We start from the raw sequence: 20,929 nt of genomic DNA, 5'->3' as shown, positions 1-20,929 counted from the left end.
CAAACACACACAAGACATAGACAAAGAATATGGATTGGGTAAAAAAAAAAGAGGGAGAGAAAAACAATGAACGAAAGAATGACTGTTTTGTCCATCACGGCTTCTGCAGCTGCTCCTTGCGGAAGAACAGGAAGCAGAGAACATTGACCGAGATCATGAAGAGGAGACAGACCCAGAAGTCGGCCTTGGACAGACCCTGGGCTACGCCGGCGGAGAAGTCGGGGAAGACGTCGCCAGGGCCGACTTTATCGGGTGCAGTGGCGCGCGCCAGGATCGTCCCGATGGAACCGATGACTTGGGCCGCGAGCAGGGTGAAGGCGATGTGGAAACGGGTGAGGGTGTTGAGGAGGATCATGCCAAAGCCTGTTTCAAAGAAGAGTCAGTATTGTTCAATTGAGAGCCATTATCACTTTTGCATGTTCTCAAGGGGCAAAAAAGGACTGAATACTTACCTACTCCCTGCAGGGCATCTAGGACCCCGAGCCACAGCCAAAGTCCCCTCCCGACGAGGGCACTGGCTACTGGCCCTCCAGCCCAAGGAACATAGGATCCAATGTTGGATGTCGACCAGAGCATCTGGGCCCATCTGGGAGTCCCCAGGCCAATGGAAAAGATTGGAACGAACCATGCGTGCCGTTTGGAAAAGACTCCAAAGACCCACAGACCAATGGCCCAAACCACGATGAAGAAAATAATAACCAGTATGGCGATCTGCCATCGTTGGGCGTGCTTGCTGGACCACAGATAGAGCCAGTTGCGGCCATACGGCGCAGAGAGCCAGTAGTTCTGAATGAACACGGAGTAGAAGAACCACTATTATCGACGGTTAGCTATCGAAGCTGCTCTGTATGAGAAAAGAGGATCACGCGAGACATACCAGAATGACCTTCCGGCGGAACAAGGTCAGGTAGAACGCTGGTATTTTACCGGGGGCCTGTCGATAGTAATCAGGGAGACCAAAGAAGACGATAGCTGCAATGCCCCATAGCAGTACTGCAATACCCAGTCCGACGCCGATAAGCAAGCCAGGATTGGAATCCGCCAGACTGGTCCTCGTGGAGCCGGCCTGCGTGGCAGCTGCCATCGCGCTTCCCCAGTACCATAAGAAAGTCACGTATATCTGTTGGGACCCCTGGACGACACACGCCCGGTAGACCCAGGAAGTGACAGATGCGCTTCCTGTTTCCAATGTCAGCGCAACTCGACCTTCGAAAGGATAGATTAACTCTCTTACCTTCGTCTCCAAAGTTGAGGGCAAAGAAGATAGAACCACTCGAGGATGCAAATGCATAACAGCCTGTGGCAACATTCTGCATCCAAGCCCTCCCAATACCGGGTTTGACCAAGGAAGAAAAGCCGACAAAAAGAAACGCGGACCCATAGAACTGCGGTTCATCCGTTAGCTTACATGCTACAGGGGGCAGGGTTTAAAAAATCCGAAAGAGGCGTACCAGGAACGGAATGGATAAGACATATACGGATCGGAAAGCACGGAAAACTAGCCACCAGACGATCGAAGAAACGAGGTAGATGGTGGCTACAATGTACAACCTCTCCGCAGGCTCACCGATCTCTCCGTTCAGTAGGGTAATTTGATAGGAATTGGCGGCAATTATTTGGCCCTGGAGAATGTCAGCAGGTGATATGTAGAGCGTTTCATTTCTCCGGCTTGACTTACAAAGGCGAGTATGATCGAGTACAATGGCCAGTCGCCAATTCTGTAGAGCAAAAAGCGCCTCAAACCTGACGGGGGAACATAGTCCTTCGGGAGGAGGAATTCGTCAGAAGGCTTCTCGTCAACCGGTGTCCCACCGCGAGATGGCGAAGCGGCCCGACTGCTGGAAAGCATTTTGACCCTAAAGATTGACGACGCTGGAGTACTGCCCATAGGTGATCGACCCAGCTTGACTTCTCGATATTTATTGAACCAGTCCTTTTCGCTCTTGGATAGGTATTCTTCAATGCATAGCGAGTCCTCCGAGTTCTTGCCGTTGAGATTCGCCAACTTCCTCTCAAAGTTCCTGGCGTATTCATTGGTTGAATCCGTGAAAAAGGGATTGACTTTTTGCAGGTTATAGTCCTGTTTCTCTTTCACGATGCTCTCAACGCTCAAGAGACTCAGATTGCTCGAATCCCGATGACGGGTAGACAAAGGTGGGTTTAGTAAGGGATCTTCAAAATTGGCGCAGGTGGGTGTGGTCATCCCAGAAGATGGCGGATTCGGGGTGTTCACGCCAGAGGTGGCGTACGGAGACGGAGATGGTAACATTCCATCCCTCAACAGACCAGGTGGTACGTCTGGGCCTTCTCCAGTGTCGTACATATTAGGATATGTTGTGCTCTCAGGGCCCCTTCGACGAGGAGGACTAAGCGGCTGGTCTCCATAACCCGAGAGAACGTTCTCATCGTCAGATGACTCCTCGGCTCCTGCTGCAGTCGATTGCGAGCTGGTCCCCCTGCTTTGGCGATTCCTTGTATGGCCAGGCCCCTTGCGACTTCCAAAATGGCGTGAAATGTCGCCGTGGGTGGTATCATCTTGGGACGATGTCTCGGTCCCTTGGCTCGTTTGCTGGCTTGAACTTGAACGATGACTTGGAAACACCGGAGTCCTAGCGATCAAGTCGCCACGTCGAGCATACTTCTTGTGCTTCTCTATCGCCGTAGACTGTAGAGTCTCAAGATCCTCCACCCACTGTGCAACAGGGAAGCGCTGCTTGCCAGAGCGAGCACGCATGATGGCCCGCACAGAAGGTTTAGAGCTAAGAGCCTCGTGAATTGCGAGTTTAAATTGATGAATCAGGTGCTTTGAGGTCATAGATTCACTATATTTGTCAGCATGGTAAAGGCCAGATGAAGGGCATGGTGAGATACTTACATGCTATACCACCAGCCAGGCATCTGTCCCAAACCGCCCACACTGATAAGGCGTTAGACACTTTCTGCATAAGGATACGCAATTCCCTTGAATACTTACCGAGATCCAACCCCAAGAGCACCTTTGCGGCCAAACTCTACTGCTACAAGACCAAATGGCTCATCGCGTGATGGAATCAATGCAAATTCCGCACCGCTGAAGATAAATGGCGGCAGTGCGGTGAACTCGGGCTTTGAGAACACGCGGCCAGGAAACAATTCCATCAGCCTATTGAGCTTGATGGCCGCGAATTTCCCATACAGATCAATCACTGGGCCCACGCAAATTAGTTGCGTGTTTGGGTAGTTCTCCAAGATAGATGGGAAGACATCAGCGATGAGATCGATTCCTTTCTGCATTGACCAACGGCCGACGAAGACGAAGAGCTCAGCGTTTGGATTTTGCTCCAATCCAGCCCATTCTTGAGCCTGCCGTTTCAGATCTGCCCTGCGCGCTTCGAATTCTGGATCAACCTGAGCTTCTTCAATTGGCTCTCCCCTCTTCCAGTCCCCTGTGTCAGCTGGATCCGGGTTGGGCAGGGATCCTATCTCTTTCAAACCCCAGAATATGGGGTATCTTGCAAATGACCTTTTCCCATATTTCTTTGATACACCCACAGCCCCGAAGCCGTTTTGATGAATGTGCAGATAGCTGGCTGCAGCGTGAAGAAGGTTGAAAACGTCGCCAAACTGAACATACTTTTTCACAATAGCTGGGTCTAGGTTAAAGACATCACAAACCTCCTGGAATTCTCTTGGTGTTCTCATAGGCCAAAGGCCCTGGAACTCAGCATTGTGGAGAGACAAGCAACATGGTATTGTCTTTGGAAGCAGGTGGAGAGGTGCTATTGCTCCATGGTAGTCATTAATGTGATAGAGATCAACAGGGAATCTCCTCAATGCTTCCGCAATGCAAGAATTCCAGGCGGAATAATAAATAGCGGAATCGAGGTCATCCATCCGAGCAGGATATGGCTCAGACTTCGTTTGCGCCCTAAAGACAGGGGCATCGAGGAGAACATAAGTAATGTTGCGCAGGACATGATACTGCACCTCAACTTGGAAAGTCTGCCCAAGAATGGTGACATGCATTGGCTCTGCTCTCTGATCAATAGGGTATTCGACATCCCCAACGCAAGGAACGACCCAAATCAGATTTTGGTGGCCTAGATTCTTCCCCATTAATTGTGCCATCACGCCTAGACCACCAATTTTGATTTTGATTCCCCAATCTTCAATATCATATTCCATGGTCGCAATAAGAACGGTCCTCCGCGAATCGCCAGCATCGGCATTAAGCGCCTGTCTGGCAGCAGAATCCTCCGGCCGCCGGTTCCAGAGCTTGCTTAAAATTCCACCGGAGACTGATTCAGCATCATAGCCACGATGCGACTTATTCACCCAAGGGAATCTTTTCAAGAATGGAAGACGCAGTAAGGATTTCCGTTCTGAGACGCCGACCTTGTTGAACTTGACCTGGTAGAAAGCTTTAAGATAGATCCAAACAGCTGCGATGGCGGTCATTAGTGGGATCACAGCGAGGAGAACGAAAAGTGCCATCTGAACTCTCTGCGACCCTTCAGGAGTCATATAGTATCGCAGGTCTCCGTCATCCATAGATATCCGCCAAGACAAAAATGGCCATGGAGGCGGATGTGTGACGTTGATGAAGTTGGTGAGCAAAGTTATTGGAGGGATACGATCCAGGATGTTGTCTCCATCGATATCGCCAAACACTTGGGTCTTATCGGGTTGGCCGTCAGGATTCATCCCCCAGGCGTTGAGTGCAATCTGAGAGGGCCACTCTGTCATGAAGTGGTATTCCCACTGCCCACTGAGATTGCTCAGGCTCATTTGACTTGGGTAACCAGAATCAAACAAAAACTGGTTAAAGTCACCTTGGACCCAGAAATGAGGGAATCGACGTGGGGGATGGTCATCCCAAGCAAGATCACCATGCTGGTAGTGATTGCTGCTTCCTGTAACCCTATTCCAGTATTGGACCATAATATGTTCACCCTCCCATGCTTGTGCCTTTGTTCCAGTCCAATTCTTAGGGGGAATAGATACATTCCCCCCTGTATATGGCATCCAATCACTCCAGGAAGAACCGAAATCAAGAGTGTAACGCCACATTTCCGCCCCTGGAGCTTTATGGGAAACCCAGAGAGTTCCATTATTTGAATTATCCTTATAGAGAAGGGTTCTGCTGTAGTTGGCCTGCTTCGGCCACACCATTGGGTTGTCCATCGAGCCTATGCGAAACATGAAATGATCGACAGACTGCGACGCCAGTTAGACCATCATCGGGGAATTGGCATTTGGGGAACTATCGTTCAGGGAACTTACATTTGTTGCACGATTTCCGGCTTTGTTAGTCACATTTTTGACAATCACTTCATGGACGCCATGAAACACGTTTGTCAGCTCGATGGAGTAGTTGTACACACTGGGGAACGCTCCCGACCAATTGGCCACTGGTGTCTCTGGAATCGCGCCACATGAGACAGTGCTTTTGTCAAACTGAGCCGTCTGGTTATATAGCGCAGTGGAAGATACTGAGAGCGCATTTGTTATGCTATCGCAATCCATCTCCTCAGAGAATTGAAAACTGATTGGAACTCGTTCCCCTGATGTGACTGTCGAGAGTATGCGCGCATCATGGCCGGGGGTGAACTTTGTAATGAACGGCGACGGAGCAACAAATTTGTCCTTTGGAACAAATGCCTTGAATCCCCATGGAGGAATAGTCATGTTGGGAAGGCAGCCATTCGGTTTCGTGGATCCTTCGAGCCTAGATATATTCGTGGTGAGCATTCTATTCTTGATGTCTTTCTGTCTATACCCCTAGCTCGGGAACGGGGAAGCATACCCTAACTTGTGCGAACTCGTCTGCAAGGTGTACTCCTCGAATGGAGGAAGGAGATTTTTCACAGTAGTTCCCTCGTCAAATGGGGAGACAAGTGCCTCATGCTGGTCAAAACAGTTAAACTGGTAATTGATCGTACGGTTGTCGTTTTGATAGACCAGCCAGATACTCTGGTTCCCTTGCCCAATACCTGTGAAGTCTTGGACGCCATTAAAACGGGATCGGTAGACACTCCACATCCCAGTTTCTGTCGGAGTGCCATTGCTCCCTGGGAGGTAGATATCATATGTCTTGTTGGAGAGTTGCTGCAAATAGTAACCATCATTCAGCACCGGATAATTCTGTCGTATCTCAAACATGGTCTTAACCAGGCCGCGGATTGGGTGGGTCGGATCACGATGATCCAGGCTGATACTGTCATCACTGCAGCCGTATAATGCTCTATCAACAGGGAAGTTATTATATTTCACCGAGCCTACTTTGTAGCAGCCATGCAACTGCCATGCCAGGGCAGAAGACATGGGAGAGCGACCGTACACTGCGACTGTTAGCGTTGTTTATTCCATAAGGAAGACTCCGTCTTACCGTAATTGGCATTTGTGTTTTCTAGCACGTAGAATTCTTGTTCCTCGCCCCAGGTGAGGATCGGGACACCAGGCATCAGTAAGGTTACAACATAAAGCGCAAGCACTTGCTTGTGTGTTCCATTCCTTATCGATGGCCAGCGGAAGACATCTTGATTGGAAGTGCCGTACAGGTGTCTTGGATCAAATTTGCCAGTATTAGTATTGACCATGTCATTGGTCTGTATAAGACCATTCCATAGTTGGATGAAATTTGTGGGAGGATCCCCTTCCGCTTCGAAGGTTCCGTCCATTCTGCGAACTGGGTGAGCCTACAGATCCTTTTAGCCGGCTAGGCATGCAGAGATTCCTTACCCCAAGAATCTTGTTAGAGCTCTGTATACGCTGTAGTGGAATGCAGCCGCATCCAAAGCCACTTTTTCGGGTGGCCTTAAGTATTGATTGGGAACCGAAACGTTTGTCATGGTCACAGCTTCTGTTATGTTTGTAATGGTCTGATTCGTCTGCTGACCACGGCCAATGTACAGGGCACCGAAGGAGTTTCCAGACACGATCTCACCGGGAATGTAGAAATTATTCTTTCCGAAGCGCCGGGCACATTTGCGAATGTAGTCAGACCATTCTCCCTGTGCATCTAGGGTGACTTGCAAGGCCTTATCGATACGGAAGCCATCAATGTCTAGCATAGCTATAGTGATGCACGAGAAGTGTTCGATCTTATGTCTCACATCTGGCCGCCACTCCCTGAGACGATCCTGCACGAATGCGAATTTGGTGATCTGACGCTCCCATTCGGTGTAATTGCCGAAGGAGGCAACCTCGCCATACTACGAAGGTCAGTAGGATAAGCGCCAAATGGATCTTGGAAGAAGGATTATTCACCTGGTCAAATTCACTATTGCGACACCCTTTGACAAGTGTGGTGTTCGTCAGACCGCGTCCAAGGTCGTCCCAGAACCGAGGGTATGCACATTCGTCGAGCCATTCATTCCCAGGCTGAAAGTCGTGGTAGCGGCGCGAGGTCTTCCACACATAGTTGTACTCATAGGGATTGAGAGGTGCAGAAGTATTCAAGAAGCCTTCAACCCAATCAGGTCGCCCAACCTGTGGAGACATTAGATTCTATCCCCCTTCCAAAACGGGTATGTTCAGGAAAACTCACGTAGCCATGGTGTTTTCGAAAATGATATACATCCCACGTCGATGTGCCTCCGAGATCATCGCGCGCCAGTCGTCAATCGTTCCAAAGTGGTAGTCTAGAAGTGTCAGATCCAGAGGAGAATAGCCATCTGCACCCCACGGCTGATTGATTTGTGGCATGCCCGCAAAGTAGATTCCCTGTTGCCTCGTCAGCATCCAAGATATAGCAGAAAACCGAGCAAAACTCGTCCTCACCTTAATTCCCATTCCTTGTAGGTAATCGAAGCTATCCATCAGACCCCGCACATCGCCCCCATGTCGGAGTTGGTTGGACAGAATATCATGTTCCCATTGCGTCCCGTTCGCATCATCATTCGATGGATCTCCATTGACAAATCTGTCGAGGAATATGGTATAGAAGGGGAAACGCCAGTTGTCGGGAGACGGATGATAGGTGTGATTCTCCCACTCTCCCCAATAATCCAGCGGGTCCGTTGCTGTTTGATTCTGATTGAGGTTGAACTTGACTTGCTCAGGGTCATATCGGAGGGCAGAGACCCCCGGAAGCGTGGCCAGGAGGGGAATCCATGTCACCACACCATCGAGGAGTCTCATCTCTTTTTTTCCCCGTCTTTTTTTTCCACGAGGAAACCAGCAACCCGAGATTGAAATCTCCACTGGTAAGCAGACGTAACAAACCAAGAAGAGTGCAAAATACCGTGAAAGAGCGACAAACGGTCCTTCCGTCACTACCGGGACAGTTCCAGGCACCTGACCCCTGCTCTTCCCACCCTCAGGGGGAAGAATAGGTTGCGGATGGGAAAGCTTGTTCGTACAGACAGTAGGTATCTGATCCAGCAGCAGTATTGAGTTTATCGAAACCAAAGGAAGATAGGATTGTACCAGGTAACTCTCGTAGAACCCTAGAGGGAGAAAAGACTTGTTTCCGAAGAAACGAGAGCACGCGAGTCGTCACTCGTATTGATAGAGAGGAAAAAAAGAGTGCGAGCGTGGCCAGGAAGCATGGGCGATGGCACGCTGCTTAGCCCCACAGTCAATCACTAAGTATACAACAAAGCTGAAGCCAGACTGCATTGGCGGATCGAAGGACCTGTCCCTCATCTGATAGCTCGGCAGCCGGCTGTGCCGACTGAAGGCAGCTTTGGGATGTGTTTTGTCAGACCGTTCTAAGAACATGGTATAGGCGGGTCCCGGTGGCCTGGGAAGTCATGGTGACATTGCTCCACCGATGCAAGATGACACCTGAGCATCCAGATAACAGCAGCCTGTGGGGATGAAAAGTGGGCTATCTGTTCGTTTTGGTTGGGCTACGACCTCCAGAACGTTCGATAGATACTGCAGGGCAAGTTCTTGACGATTTCCGAGGCTGCGGCTCATCAGACTCCGTCATAAGCGGGTCTCTACAACTGGGCAGGCCCCACCCAGCACCCAAAATAAACACTATAAAAAGACATCTAATGACGTGCATGCCCTTTGCCTGATGAACAAAAAAAAAGCCACAAACAAAACCTATGAAAAGAGATAGGCAGGAAAAACATGTGTTTAGTGGAGAAAAGCTCAGAAGCTCTGAAAGGAGAAAATGCCAAATCGAAATCACAAGGTCAGGCTGGACAGAGTCGCCACGATTGGCCAAGTCGAAGACCACAGGCACATACTATGCAAACCGGTTGATATACGACGTCAATTAGGTAGTCTCTCGTACAATAGACAAGTAACTCGTCGTTATTTCAGCAATAATATTAAGATGGACGTGGTATACTGCAGGTGTTCAACTAGTCATTCCGTCAGCCACCTCTTGAGCAAGGGATACGTGATAGTCAGCCACCATGTGCTCTCTTCAGTGCAGATAATGCACAGCGCCCAGGCATGCTTGTTATGCCCAATTGTTTTCGCACGCAGCAAAGACGAGATGCAGCCTGGGGCAATCTTTGCCATCCTATCGCGATCCCCTGTTTGTGTTCGAGGCATTTGTGCCGACACGCAACCAAACACAACGTCGAAACTTGCAGTGTCTGGTGGGGTTGAGGGATTGTTGGTTAAGGTCATTGGAGGAGTTTCTTGCTGTCTCTATCTGGGTCACGGCAACTTCGGCGGTGCGACGAAAGTAACGTGGGAAAAAGTCGTCAACATGGTAGGCTCGGAACGACGTCCGGAAGGCCGGTAACTGGCATCTGGGACCATCCTGAGTCTGTGAGTTTCTGGACAAGCAGAGATCCCGGGGATTCGTGAACTGTGTGGGAGCCGGCTGGGCAGAACCAGTGGGCAAGTATGGATAAGATGGCTTGACCTGGGCCATTGCCTGCTGTAGACTGGGGCGAGCGCCACAGCTAGGGCTCCGCAGACTGGCGATTCTGATTGAATCAGCAGAGGAACAAGAACCTAAGCGTATCAGCTCGACAAGATTAACAACGTCTGGAGATGAAACTAGTCACATTAGGCGACGTGTCAGTCGGGCCGAGACGCGAGGCAGGCGGCGATCCAGGCCAGCCCTGCGCCCGGCGGGAGATAAGGAAAAGGCATTCCTGGCCTCTGATTGGCCAGTGACGGCGGGCCCGCGGTTGCCAATTTTAACTCAATCTCCATCGCTGACTGCCCAGCTCGGCAGGAACGATCCACTAACCCACCTGGGTTAGGCAGGCACGAAGTCAGGAACCCGCCCGAGTTTAGACAGCTCACCACAGAGCAGTCACTGTCATGCCGCAGCCTCACCCATTGCATCCCATACTCGCTCTCTCCCTTGATCGAATTGGATGTCATCTCAGGCGAGATTGATCTATCAGTCATCACTACTGCATTATCAGAACCTCAGCTAAGCCTGCATGCAGGTGCATCTTAGTATCTTGGCTTCTGATACCGCTGGCAATATTGCCTGCATTATGGCGAGGCGGTGACCAGCATCGACCCCTCCACTTGCGTCATGCAGCAAGCTTCGATCGTCCCACAGGAGCTTCTATCCGCCAACACGCAGTCGAGAGATGTGACGACAGTGGAGAATTTTTTAGTTATGATTACTTGATGTATTTCTTCCTAGATATTCATCGGACTGTTTGCAATTACTAATCAGGGACTGTTTGACAGCAAATGTCAGGCGTCGAATCATTTTTTTCCCCTGAAACCTTTCTCCAGCGGCGAGCTCTTCAAAATACAAGGACATACCTTCACTTCTTACTCTCTCACTACATTCTGATTTCCGTACTTGAACGCTATGGCTCAGATTGATCAGATACTTTGCCGGCTGTCCATTCCGCTTAAAAAGAAAAGCCTTCAACCCAAAGAAAAACGAGAGAGAGAGATAGCAGGGGAAAAGAAACAATGGCTAAGCCACTTAGAGAGCTTGTTCCGTTTCCTGAACCACGCGCGAGTGGGTCCGCGATATGACGTTCGGAGCTCTCATTGCCACCGCACCATATCCATGCTGTGTGTGTGCATGTGTTATGCCGACATTCGTCAGCAAACCTTGCACGTTGTCTCCTCGATTTCTCATTCGGGATTACGACCTTGATGCGACCAAGTCTTAACAAACTGCCACTACTACTTACTACTATGCTAATAGCACCTCGCGTACAACCTTCTCTTCGCAGTTGAGAACAATGCTCTAGTGAAACATGCAAGCAGCAGAGTGGACTCGATCTACCTAACACACTGCATTGGTGGGTCGACTTGCTTCTCGATACCCGAATTATAATCTTAGGATCCGCGCACAGGGCACCCTCGATCTGGATCCTGGAACTGATCAGCTCAGCCTGTTTTGTCGGTCCATGCTTGCTATGTATTGTACAACTGGGCATTTGTCGATCGTCCATACCCAGTATCTATCGGTCCAGAAGATCCCGATGGAGGCAGCGGTAGAATTTGATGTGGAAAATCGGAGCGATGAATGATTGATTTTTTTTTCCAGTTCAGCTAGAAGATATCACACATTAGCCTAGACTGGGACTTCTGCCTGACAAGGACGATCGTATGCGTAGTGAATCCGCGAACGATAATGGACATTGAAGAACCCTGGTGATTCCTCTTTTAGCCCTCTGCGACCCTTTTCTCTGAATTGGTTTTCAAGCTGTGAAGTTCAAGCCCAGACTGGCAGACGCTGCACTCTATGGCGCCCCCTTGGAAGACAGAACTTCTAGCAGTCTTCTTCATACTTTGCGCGCTACCTCGTCTCGCGCAGGCCGCGACAAGCGAAGAATGGAAGTCACGATCCATTTACCAAATCGTGACAGACCGATTCGCCCGGTCCGACAATTCAACTGTTGCGCCATGCAATGCCGCAGCAGGTGAGTACTGCGGCGGCGACTTTCGAGGCATCATCAACAAGCTGGATTACATTCAGGATCTCGGATTTTCAGCGGTAAGTTCTCATCCCATCGTTATTCTCTATTCCTGGCAATGGATCTGTTCCCTTTCATTCCTTTTCAGTGTTTTGGGTCTTTGTTCCTTCCCTTCTTATCTTCTGGAAATGGTGACAAACAAGCCACGCCGCCTCGTGTTTGCGATGCGCCACGATGCCTCGTGACACTAACAGATGCAGATATGGATATCGCCCGTGACATATCCAGTCCAGCAAGACACCCCAGACCTGTCCTGTAAGTTTTTTCTCCCACGTTCTCTCTCACCTGCATTCTGCGTATGCAACCCGGACTTCTAATGCATCCAAATCCTTGCCCCAGCCTACCATGGATACTGGCAGCAAGACATTTACCGGATCAATCCTCGATTCGGCACACCTGACGATCTCAAGACGCTCTCTGATGAGCTCCATGCACGCGGAATGGTCAGTATCCACCCCCCTTCACCATCAACACCATTAACCGTATCTGATTGTTACCGTTGATCTCTGCCCGTTCTCCTCTCCAATTCTTCCCATGCTCACAAGTGCAGTATTTGATGCTCGACGTGGTGACCAATCATTTCGCGTGGGCTGGAAATTATACCACGATCGATTATAGCCAATTCCACCCGTTCAACCGCCAGGATTATTTCCACCCTTTCCGGCTTCTCAAGGACGACCCAGACAATGAGACATGCGTTATTGATGTAAGCAAGACCCATGGAATGAAGGATAAATTTATTGCTGCAGAGAAGAATTGCCTCCTAACTCTATTGACTGGTACCAGTGTTGGCTTGGAGATGAAATCGTGACGCTTCCTGATCTCAGAACGGAAGACAGCAATGTAGCGTCGACACTCTACTCCTGGATCGGCGAAATGGTCTCCAATTATTCGAGTCAGTATCCCCCTCTACATTGAACAAGATTCATGGGCTAGGACCAATTCTAACAGCTCGTCTTATTACAGTCGACGGCCTGCGTCTCGACAGCGTATTCAATGTCAATCAAGATTTCTGGCCAGGGTTCAATAAGGCTTCAGGGGTGTTCTGCATCGGCGAAGGAATTACAGACAGTGCATCATCCATATGTCCTCTCCAGTGGAAAATGGATGGTGTTTTGAACTACCCCATGTTTGTCTTTGCGATTTGCTACCCAACACCAAGGCTAAAAAGTGCTGACCGACAACTCAGGTACTATCGCCTTACCGGCACATTCAACAACACGAATGCGAATATGAATGATCTGCTCGAAGGACTGGAAGAGGTGAAGAGCGCGTGCAGGGTATTTCATATCTGTGATTCCATATGTCACATATAAATTAGTCAGTTGCTAATTCCCGAGGCGCACAGGATATCTTCACTCTGGGAATCTTCACTGAAAATCAAGACGTTCCACGATTTGCTTCTCAAACCCAAGACATATCTGTTCGTATCCCCCGAGCCAATCCCTCAATTGGTTCAATTCTGACATATCTCCGCCTCTAGCTAGCCCGAAATATTATCACTTTCAATCTTCTTGGAGACGGGATACCTATCCGTACGTGTTTATGTCAAAGCATAGTGTTTGCAATATTCAATTAACCAGGATTCTTTCCACAGTCTACTATGGCGAAGAGCTACACCTGCAAGGACCATACAACCCGGTCAACCGGGGAGCTCTCTGGCTGACCGATTACGCGACCGACACCACTTCCCTTCCCTCCCTCGTCCAGTCTCTGAATAGACTGCGCGCCCACGCCGCCGGCAACGGCACTCGATTCACTGAATCTTCACCCTCTTCCTCCCAGCAAAACGACTATCTCACATTCGTAACGTACGCAATCCACAACACCTCTCACACCGTTGCCCTGCGGAAGGGGTTTGCAGGAAACCAAGTTATAACCGTACTGTCGAACCTCGGTTCCCAGCCGAGCCGCGATGATCCAGAGACCTCGTTCACGCTCCCCTCCGCGGGGACAGGCTTTCACCCGAACCAGAACGTGACCGAGATCCTCTCTTGCCGGACTGTCCTGACGGACGGAGCAGGCAATCTCAACGTGGACCTCTCAGCCGATGGCGGGCCCCGAGTCTATTACCCGACCAACAGCCTCAACGGCTCCGGCCTCTGCAGCGACGAGTTGAAATCCAAATCGTCGGCGGCTTCGCCAGTCACATTCAAGCAACTCATATGGCTTACCGTTATGACGATGTTGCTATTCCTGATGACGGAGATGACTCTGATGTGATGATTTTAAAAAAAATCGGATATTGGATATGAATTGATTCTCGACATTTATATGTGCAACGTGAACAAAATGCTTGTGATGATTTAATATGGACACGTCATTTTCTTTCACGATAGATAGACAGGGCTATGTGATAGATTGGGGAGATATACACAGGGATATCATATGGACTCGTTTTCATTCTCTCTTTCTTCTTTCTTTTTTTATTCACTTTATTCTATTCCACGCCATATCTTATCGATTATTAGAAATCTAATCTGTTTTTCCTTTCTTTCTTCCTTTCTTCTTCTTTTTTTTTCCATTTTTCCTTTTTCTAACAGCAAGAAACTAGTCCATCACCAAGTTTCCTGCTTGTAGCGACCAATTTTCTCCATCTCTATCAGATACTGCTCCGCCTGCTCCCGGGTATACTTCGGCCCTGATGGGCTATCCTGCTGCTGGAAGCACTCGATCAACGCCTCTCGGATCGCCTGGGGCATCCTGCCCGAGGAACCGCAGATGAAGACCGATCCGGACTGGTCGTGCAGCAGGCGGAAGAAGAGCGATTTGTTCTCGCGGATCCGGTCCTGGACGTAGATCTTGTGTCGCTGGTCTCGCGAAAAGGCCGTCAGGACCTGCAGGTCGATGCCCCCGGTCTCCATGAGCTGCTTCCATTCCTCCTCGTAGAAGTAGTCTGCTCCCCGGTTGCGGCCTCCGAACAGCAGGATCATGGAGCCGATCGGTGGTGGCGGACCGTCCGGGTGCTTTTCGCGGTAAGCCTTCACGAGGGCGGCTTTCTCCCAGATCATGGCCCGCAACGGTGCGAGACCTGTGCCGGGACCGACCAGCACTGCGGGCCCGACGAGCTGTTGCAGCGTCGGCTTGAGCCCGCCTCGCTGAAGCTGGACTTTAAGGGTGCTGCCGGGCCGGAGCACGGCGAGGTAGCGCGTGCAGACGCCCTCGCGGATTTTCTTGATGACCGTCTGATACTTGACGATGGCGATCAGCAGCTCGAACTTGGTCCCGCTGCCGCCACCGTCCAGCGTGCATTTTTTGAGTTCTCCGCCACTTGCGATGCTGAACTGTCTCCCGCGCAGGACTGGAAGGACCGAGGTCGCATGCTGCCAGGGGATCTTCACGCTGTTAAATTCCTGCAGCACTTCCAGAATGCTCCGTCGGGGTCGGGTCGTGTAGTCCCATAATTCATCGATATACTCCGGGTTCGTAAACTCCAGTAAGCGTTCTTTATGGTAGTCATCGTTCGAATAATGATAAATGCTTGCAAAAAAAGACCGCCGGGGTATCGCTCGAATGTCCAGATATTCCGTGAGAAGAATGCGAAGGGTCAGATAGGGAGGTTGCGAAGAGGGGGAGGAAGGATAATAAGAAGAAGAAACCAAGTATGGGATGGGCGGCGGGGGAAGATCTTCCGTCTTGCCCCGTAGGCCGACCCCAGGGACAAACTCGATAGGCTTGTCTGCGACGTCCGTCCAGCCCATCATGTTGAGGAGCATGTCCACATCGGCGGGAAAGTTCTTCGGTGTGATCATAATCATGTCCCCGGGACCATAAGAGACCTGATCAGGAGTTGTCAAGCAGATGTGACGAACATCCTGCCAGTGGGTTGGCGGTGTAACACGCTTGTTCTCCGTCAACGTGACCGTCATCGTGTCAGGGATAGGCCGTGTGTCATGGTCAAGGCGATATAGGTTCGGGACGCCCCTTTGGGCGGGGACGTTCCCATCTTTCTGATCTGATTGAGGCGCCGCTTCCTCGACTGCAGGTGGAGGAGGGACGCCGTCCTGCTTCTCTTGCAGGATCCATTTCGGTGGAAGCTGAACATCATCTGGTATAGGATCCTGGCCTTCAGGGAGCGGATATTTCTCCAACAAGAACTTCCGCAGATCTAAAGACCATGGAAAGAAAGTACCCTCGAGTCTAACAACCGTTATTAGTTCCAAGCAGCATTGCGTCGTTCGTGAGAAAAAAAAAGACATACCCGTCAGGATGCCGTGCATCAGCCTCAGCAAACCGGAATACCTCATTCGCACCGAGCTGAAACAGCCTCTTGCGGAGTTTCCGTGCAGCCCAGTTGAACCTGCCGTCATCAGCAACTTGCATATATGATTGCAGAGGAAACCATACTTCGGATAGGAGCTGTCTCCCAACCCAAAGAGGGCAAAATTCACACCGTCCAAGAATGTAGGCGGCAGCTTCTTCAAGAGCAATGTCTTCCAGAACTCGCGAGCGTTGGCAGGGAAGTCGCCTTGTCCGGTAGTCGATACGACGAATATCGTCAAGACGTGGGATGACAGTGATTCCTAAATAAAAAAAAGCAAGATAAAATCAGCATTTGCATTACCACATTATTGCCATTTAAAAAATGAGGAGAAAATGAGAGGAAAAAGCAGGAAGGCCATTTTTTTTTACTTACGGCTTTGGCAGCATTGAACTCGTACACATGTGTTATAAAATGCAACCGCTCCACAAGCTGGCCCAATTCCTCCGCCACCTCCTGGGCGTTTCCCGTCTCTGAGCCATAGAGAATGAGCGCCGTCCTCTTCCCCGAACGTGACTGGTCATTCCCACCGTCGGCGCTCATCCTGCTGGCTGCGTGGGAAACAAAGAAAAAAAAAGTTGGCGATTCAATGTTAGTAACGAGAAGGGAGAGAGATGCGAATCATGCGAATCATGCGATGCGCCGCCGGTGTCGGGGACGTTTGAAGTCGGTAATCAAATCTCATTTGCGGAAATCGGGCGTGACGTCACGTTATTTGGTGGGGACGTCTTTTTTTGCAAATGCCAATTCATGTACTTGGTAATTAATAAGGTTAATAATAAGGATCAAAAATGGATCTGTACTGATTGCTCCGTTATTTTTAATTGATCAGAGGCTATTTTTGGAGATCGACGATCTGATAAGCGGTGAGATTTTTTTTGATAGCTGCAGAACCCCGCGGACCCCGCCATCATCTCAGTTCACCCAAATTGAAATGTGAAAAGTCAAGGTTCTTCATTTTATTAAGAAAAAAAATAAGATGTTGTCTCCATCTAAGAGTGCAGCAAGCCCCGTCTTTGCAACTCGAATTGTTCCTCACTCTACTCACCGGTGCACTTTACTGCGGCCCGATCGCAAAGTAGAATCAGAGTAGATTAGGTGGCTACTGAGCGTCCCATCTTAGAATAAGATCATAACAATTGCAAGGAGTCCCGTATTTCTATTCTCATGCAAATCAAGAATAACACGCTTAAATCGCCGCAGAAAGAAAAGGGGTATCTTGTTTGACAGATCCAGAATCGAATCACTAAAAAGTTTCCTCATCTCCACCTCCACCACCGCCATCCGCAAACGCATCCATATCAGCATCGTCATCACCAGCGTCGAAGTATTGCTCTGCATTATAGTCGCCACCCATCTCGTCGTCGTCTTCTTCGAAATCGTCATCTTCGAGCTCGTCCCGCTCTTCGTCCTCGTCCAAATCTCTTTCCTCGTCGGTTCTCCTCCCCTCATCCTCGTCTTCGTCCTCGCCCTCATCAAGCTTGCGACGCTTGGCCATCTCCTCCTCATCTTCCTCCTCCTCGTCGTCCTCAAACCCACGCTTGAATGAAGGTTTCTTAAACGCGTCGATGCCGTACAAGGAGGAATCAGGTTTGTAGTTGGGCTGAATAGTACGCCACAGCTCGCGCGGGAAAAAATTCAGGGCTGTAATTGATTTTTTCGAAACCCATGTTAGAAGTCTTCTGGTTTGAAAAACGTGTGGGAGAACGACAAATCGGGCCCGGAAACTTTCACTCACCATATTGCCGCCCCTGCAACTTCGGCAGCACTCTCTTCTTTTTCTGGTATTTTTGGGAGTAAGAAGGCATCCCATGGAAGGCATCGAATAGAGCTCGTGCGGCACTGCCTTTCTTTGCTGACGTCCGGGCGGCATCGAGCACTGTATAGTAGGGACCGTCGTGGAAGCGCTCTCTCAGCGCGCGATAGCGATCGACCTCGGATTGCTCACGAGGATGCAGCCTATCCGCCTTGGGAATGTCGTATTTCTGACCACTAGTCAGCATTCTTGCGGCAGCATTCGACATCGTAGTAGGTAGCCCCCGACCGGGGCAAAAATGGACTGAGAACGTACGGGGAAGAGAGGGGTGGGAGCGTTGTCGGGTTCCCCGCCGGGTTCAGCGCTCCAGGCGTACTCCGCGCCAGGGGCCTTCTTGCCATTCTTCCCACCGAATCGTGACATGCTCGATTGGTCGAGGTGACACGGCGATGACGGAGTTAGTTAGATCAACTGACGGGAGGAACGGGAAGCGACAGAGAGTTAAGTGGCAGGTCTTTCGGAGCTCCGACTCCCTGGCAGGAGGGGGGAGAGAAAGGTCAGGAAAGAACAATTTATTATTGTAATTTCTCCTGAGACATTATTTTTCTTCTGGAAGGGAAGATAGAAAAAAAGTTATGATGTTTGCATGCCGCAACTGCCACTTTCACCGCCTCCGCCTAAAACGGTAACTAGGGCATTACCCTAGAGAACCAAAGAAGGATTAGCGCCAGATGAGGTACTTGGTATAATTGAACTGCCATTCAACATGACAATGCCACGAAATCTATTTATTTATGAAAGAGTGAGGGGAAATTAAATTATCCGTATGGTGGCATTCTGCACACATGCCTAGTATATATCGTACACGCAAGACCCGGCCAGCAGGTTTTTTTTCTTTTTTAGTGGCGTAGTATGTTTAAGACAAGAACATGAAAGCATTAATAATATATACCAGTCTACAGCAGCATTTCTATAGGCACATAACACATAACCGCGGATTCCATAACCTACAGCTGGACTGCATCCACTCGGCTTCCAACTTCAGTTGCTGGGCCCTTGGGACCATCCCTGACACGCTGCTCCAGAGTCCGTACAATGTCTGCGAAGCCTTCTACTTGAACAGTTGACCCCTTCAGCGCATTATACAAGGCGACCAGCGCATCATACTTGGCGGTGGCAATCCGCCAGACTGCGCTCTCTGTATCCCCCGCGCCGCCTGCGACGAAATTGGCGTATGACTGCGGCGGTTTGAAAAGATACGGGAGGACAGTGGTCAACGCCGGGGGAGCCAGAACAGCCCAGGAACCAGAAGTAGGGAGTACTCCTGATGTGGCAGACGACAGCCGGTTGAGTTCATCTTCAGATGGGAGCTTAAAGGTGGCGTCTGCAGATATGGTTTGAGGCTCTTCCGGTGACAGGGTTCTCCAGTTAGCCGTGATGACAGCTTTAATCACCCCAATAGCTGCCAGCGCCACGTCCTGCATTGCCACGATATCAGCAGTAGTGACAATATGTTGCCAGAAGTTTGCATGCTCGTTCAAATAGGTGAAGTAGAGTATCCGTGCCGCGACGGCTTCCTTGTGCGAATCCGTCGGGGCTCCGGTAACAACATTCAAAGAGGGATCGTTCTCCGATTTCTGTGGTCCATGGAAAATTCGCGCCAATGTGTTGAGACAGTCCTTGTTCGCAGGATTGCTGGGCACAGCCTGGAGGGGGCTCAGAGCCCGTCTGCTGGCGTCGACAAGCAGAACACGAGGGAGAGAGGACAACACAGTCAGGTCACCTGTCGGTACCGTTCCGTGCGCCCACTGAGCAGACGGGATTGACAAAGCTCGGTGAATCCTGGTCAGAATCCGTTCCAGCACTTCGCGTGGGCTCTGCAACAGATGGTTAGGATACAGTTGTGCGTATTGTGAAACGTACGCCATGATCGGATTAGACAAAAACATGGCGTCAACAGAATCGAGTGTTGATGCATCGAGATAGTATCCCATTATCATCTGGTGTATGTTCTGCTCCATGAGGAAATCCAGAGCCCGTGAGGAAAAGGGCGAGGCTGAATAGGAGCGATTGGGAATTTCCAGGCCAGGCGCATCAATCCGTATCAGCTCACGAAAGAAATTCAGTTGAGTCATGTGCATCAAGACATCGCCAGTGTCAACCATTCGACAAGCGACAAAATGCAGCAGGTTGCTGCTCCGATACTTGGACTCGATTTCCGGAACCTGGGAGCTTGTGATTGTGTCCCAACGAAGAGCGCCAGCTTTTACCACAAAGTCCATTAATCGTCCTTGGGCCACGGTCTTTTCACGTTTTGAGAGCTGACCGGGCCGCCCGGCATCAAGAAGGCTACATGTCGAATACAAGAGGCCGTAGATATCCTTGTCAGTGAACAGTCTCCTCCACATCAGGCCCTGTCCTTTTGCCGGCTCTTGCGTGCCATTGCTGCCATTCTCAGTCTTCGGTGAACCGGTATGGTCCACTTCCAGCAGCGACCAAAGGACGTCGAACGCAGCCTGGGCAACCTCTGTCGAAGATGTCGACAGCCACACCTCCACAAGAGAGGCCACTAGATCAGAGTTCCCAGCAACAATCGCTGCATCTCCGGGAGACCTGCTTGCCTTTCCCAGGAGAGACAGAGCTAGCAGGTTGATAGGTGGTGAGGGCGCCTTGATTCCCGCGACAAGGTTAACCGGAGGATCAATGGACTGGATTTCAGAGAACGTGAGAAACGCCGTAGATTTGATGCCCAGTGTTGTCAGCGGAGTCGGATCCTCGCGCAGAACTGGGAGAATCTGTGAGATTTGAGTGATGAGCGACACAGGCACTGTACGATCTGTGTTTTCGGTGATCTCAAGCTTCAGCTTCTCGATGGCGGGGACATCCAAGGAGACGGAGGGGTCTGCGAGGATGTTATCGAGGTTTTTCTTCACCGCTGAATACGACGATGGAACCGCCATGACCGCGAAGTTACCAAAAGAGAACTTCCCAAGGACCTATAAAGGACTACTTTAGAAATAGAGGAGCTCAACTCACCAGCATGGGCAAGCAAGCTTC

The 20,929-nt window shown here is 50.3% G+C and overlaps 6 protein-coding genes across 6 annotated transcripts; 1 reads left to right on the top strand and 5 right to left on the bottom strand.

Annotated features, from left to right (window-relative positions):
- Nucleotides 1-94: 94 nt before the first annotated feature.
- Nucleotides 95-8,121, bottom strand: T310_4027 (Alpha-1,3-glucan synthase; the record flags this gene model as incomplete). The annotated part of the gene is made up of 14 exons (XM_013473123.1): nucleotides 95-363; nucleotides 453-813; nucleotides 878-1,179; nucleotides 1,235-1,385; nucleotides 1,452-1,622; nucleotides 1,679-2,822; nucleotides 2,876-2,917; nucleotides 2,975-5,196; nucleotides 5,263-5,707; nucleotides 5,786-6,320; nucleotides 6,368-6,660; nucleotides 6,721-7,054; nucleotides 7,095-7,470; nucleotides 7,762-8,121. The coding sequence occupies 14 exons, from the start codon at nucleotides 8,119-8,121 to the stop codon at nucleotides 95-97; spliced, it is 7,005 nt and encodes a 2,334-aa protein (XP_013328577.1).
- Nucleotides 8,122-9,463: 1,342 nt separating this feature from the next.
- On the bottom strand, nucleotides 9,464-10,311 carry T310_4026 (uncharacterized protein; the record flags this gene model as incomplete). The annotated part of the gene is made up of 2 exons (XM_013473122.1): nucleotides 9,464-9,878; nucleotides 10,148-10,311. 2 exons carry the CDS (start codon nucleotides 10,309-10,311, stop codon nucleotides 9,464-9,466), a joined length of 579 nt encoding a protein of 192 aa, XP_013328576.1.
- Nucleotides 10,312-10,901: 590 nt separating this feature from the next.
- T310_4025 (Alpha-amylase) lies at nucleotides 10,902-14,078 on the top strand (the record flags this gene model as incomplete). The annotated part of the gene is made up of 9 exons (XM_013473121.1): nucleotides 10,902-10,946; nucleotides 11,081-11,177; nucleotides 11,604-11,875; nucleotides 11,944-12,110; nucleotides 12,474-12,561; nucleotides 12,683-13,135; nucleotides 13,177-13,278; nucleotides 13,339-13,390; nucleotides 13,453-14,078. The coding sequence occupies 9 exons, from the start codon at nucleotides 10,902-10,904 to the stop codon at nucleotides 14,076-14,078; spliced, it is 1,902 nt and encodes a 633-aa protein (XP_013328575.1).
- Nucleotides 14,079-14,413: 335 nt separating this feature from the next.
- Nucleotides 14,414-16,659, bottom strand: T310_4024 (NADPH-dependent FMN/FAD containing oxidoreductase; the record flags this gene model as incomplete). The annotated part of the gene is made up of 4 exons (XM_013473120.1): nucleotides 14,414-15,995; nucleotides 16,057-16,155; nucleotides 16,203-16,378; nucleotides 16,492-16,659. 4 exons carry the CDS (start codon nucleotides 16,657-16,659, stop codon nucleotides 14,414-14,416), a joined length of 2,025 nt encoding a protein of 674 aa, XP_013328574.1.
- Nucleotides 16,660-17,362: 703 nt separating this feature from the next.
- On the bottom strand, nucleotides 17,363-18,295 carry T310_4023 (uncharacterized protein; the record flags this gene model as incomplete). Its single annotated transcript, XM_013473119.1, has 3 exons — nucleotides 17,363-17,760; nucleotides 17,855-18,101; nucleotides 18,188-18,295. 3 exons carry the CDS (start codon nucleotides 18,293-18,295, stop codon nucleotides 17,363-17,365), a joined length of 753 nt encoding a protein of 250 aa, XP_013328573.1.
- Nucleotides 18,296-18,879: 584 nt separating this feature from the next.
- On the bottom strand, nucleotides 18,880-20,832 carry T310_4022 (uncharacterized protein; the record flags this gene model as incomplete). The annotated part of the gene is made up of 1 exon (XM_013473118.1): nucleotides 18,880-20,832. One exon carries the CDS (start codon nucleotides 20,830-20,832, stop codon nucleotides 18,880-18,882), a length of 1,953 nt encoding a protein of 650 aa, XP_013328572.1.
- Nucleotides 20,833-20,929: the final 97 nt, after the last annotated feature.

Source organism: Rasamsonia emersonii (assembly GCF_000968595.1).
Source record: "Rasamsonia emersonii CBS 393.64 chromosome Unknown ctg1118621760093, whole genome shotgun sequence".
Classification (NCBI taxonomy): domain Eukaryota; kingdom Fungi; phylum Ascomycota; class Eurotiomycetes; order Eurotiales; family Trichocomaceae; genus Rasamsonia; species Rasamsonia emersonii.
This window is presented reverse-complemented; position numbering and strand designations above follow the sequence as displayed.